The sequence below is a fragment of the Corvus brachyrhynchos genome, unplaced genomic scaffold (genome assembly GCF_000691975.1).
Source record: "Corvus brachyrhynchos isolate BGI_N302 unplaced genomic scaffold, ASM69197v1 scaffold46, whole genome shotgun sequence".
Taxonomy (NCBI): domain Eukaryota; kingdom Metazoa; phylum Chordata; class Aves; order Passeriformes; family Corvidae; genus Corvus; species Corvus brachyrhynchos.
Window position 1 is genome coordinate 5,014,057 of NW_008238838.1, and position 1,873 is coordinate 5,015,929.

Sequence of the window (1,873 nt, forward strand, 5' to 3'; positions counted from 1 at the left end):
GTGGGCGCGGCTGCGCGGGGGGGGGGCCCGGGGTGGGGTGGCCACTTCTGGGGATCCCCAAGCAGCACCACCAGCCCTGCAGAAGGAGTGACTCCCCCCCGCCTCCCCGTGCAGGTAACCTGACGTGTGCTCGCTAGGCTTGCATAGGTGATGCGTGGAAGCAGCAGCAACGCTGAGCTCTGCAGGGAGCCCGAGTTCATCACAGCTCCACGCTGGCCTGGCAAGGGAGAGCCCTCAAAAAGCAAAGCCACTGGGGTGATGAAGTACCCCAGCAACCCTGTTGTCTAGCTGAGAGCCAGGTTCAGCAAAGACTAAAAAACTCGAGTGTGCTCCTTGCTCTCCCCAGGCCTTGCAAACAGGGCACTCTTCCCTTTTCCCAGGGAGCTCCTCCCCTTTGATGGTGGGAGGAAGAAACAGAAGCCTGGATGCAGCCTGCCAGGCAGTTTCATAGTGAAATCTTGGGGGAAAAACCTCCCTTGCCTTGCACCAGCCCCTGTGACTCCCAGGAGGACACAGCCTTTAACCTTTCCATCAGCTTTGGCTAGGAGGGAGCAGAGCAGTTTTCTGTGCTCTGCTTTGGATCTCAGGCTGCTGCAGGCTCAACGCAACCAAGAGGCCTTGAAACAGCAAAAGTTGTCAAAGAAAACAACAGGTAACTCTTCCAGCCTGCTGCAGAGATCAGTATTGTGCTTGCTAGCAAGAGCTACAATTAGTTACGCAGCAAATGTGACCAGCAGACACCCCACAGTGTTCTGCCCTTCCAGCACCATCCACAGTTCTTTGGAAACTGCTCCTGGCAGCCCTGGGAAGTGCAGACAGGGGTGCCCTTGACCTCCTGGGAAAACAGCCCAAGCCCCCCGTGGGCTCACAGGTACACGTTGAGGGTCTGCAGGATCATCTGGCGGCACAGGGGGCAGTTGCGCTGGTAGATGTCCTGCTGCAGGAGCACTTCTGTGCACTCCTGGCACAGGCACAGGTGCCTGCAGGGCAGCAGCAGGACTGTCTTGGTCTGGTCCTGGCAGATGACACATTTCTTACGCTCCTCTTGTTCTTTCAGCAGCACCCAGGGGTCGTTGTCGGGGGTTCCCTCAGCATTCCCGGCTGTCGCGTTCAGCTGCTGCTTCCTCGGAGCTTTCCACCAGGACGTGCCTGGTTCCTCCCTGGATGTCTGGTGACGTTGTCCTGCCCCAGCACGGCTCAGAGCAGGCCGTGGCTGCGGCCCCTGCTCTGCACCCAGCTGCTCCTCCTGCTCGGCCGGCAGCTGGCCCGGGGTCACCCTGCCGGGGGCCGGGGCTCTGGGGGCAGCCACAGCCCGTCGGTGGTCACTCCCCTGGTTCACCATCCTGCCTCCTCCCCAGCTCCAGTTGGTCACCTGCAGGCTCCAGTCGGTCACCTGCAGGATCCAGTCCACCAGCCTGCGCCAGGGCTGGGAGGTCATGGCCACGCCCAGGGTCAGCACGGCCATCTGGTAGAGCCGCCACACGTCCCGCTGCAGGCGGCGGAAGGAGGGCAGCGTGTGGAAGTAGCCCAGCAGGTATCCCGTCAGCGTCCACAGCAGCCCGGGGTTGAACACGAAGGCGCTGACCACCACGATGAGCAGCAGCAAGCCCAGGCCGTAGACATTGACAAAGAAGACGCTGATGAAGAGGTTGGTGGCGGAGCAGAGCAGCTCGAAGGCCATCTGGCACGGCGACCACAGCAGGATGGACACGGCGATGGCGCCGCTGGACACGTGCGCCAGGAACGCGGCCAGCAGGTCCGTGACCCTAAGGACGGGCCCGGCCAGCGAGTCCCAGAGGGCGGCGAGCAGCGTGAAGAGGTTCTGGGTGCCGATGAGACACACGTTGACCAGGCTGTTGACCAGGTACATCAG

General features: G+C 61.8%; 2 protein-coding genes across 2 annotated transcripts in view; one reads left to right on the forward strand and one right to left on the reverse strand.

Moving 5' to 3' along the window:
- The window catches only part of C1QTNF5 (C1q and tumor necrosis factor related protein 5), an 8,334-nt gene extending 8,046 nt beyond the window's left edge, over positions 1-288 (forward strand). Inside the window, exon 4 of the mRNA XM_008637007.2 lies at positions 148-288. Within this exon, the coding sequence (XP_008635229.1) occupies positions 148-288 (141 nt within the window). The remainder of the gene's footprint in view (positions 1-147) is intronic.
- Positions 40-1,870, reverse strand: RNF26 (ring finger protein 26). The gene has a single exon (XM_008637008.2). It carries the CDS (start codon positions 1,868-1,870, stop codon positions 866-868), a length of 1,005 nt encoding a protein of 334 aa, XP_008635230.1. The 3' UTR covers positions 40-865.
- Positions 1,871-1,873: the final 3 nt, after the last annotated feature.

Excerpts from the sequence above, each read along its gene's own strand:
- RNF26 (XM_008637008.2), bottom strand. The coding sequence starts at position 1,870 with ATGTACCTGGTCAACAGCCTGGTCAACGTGTGTCTCATCGGCACCCAG.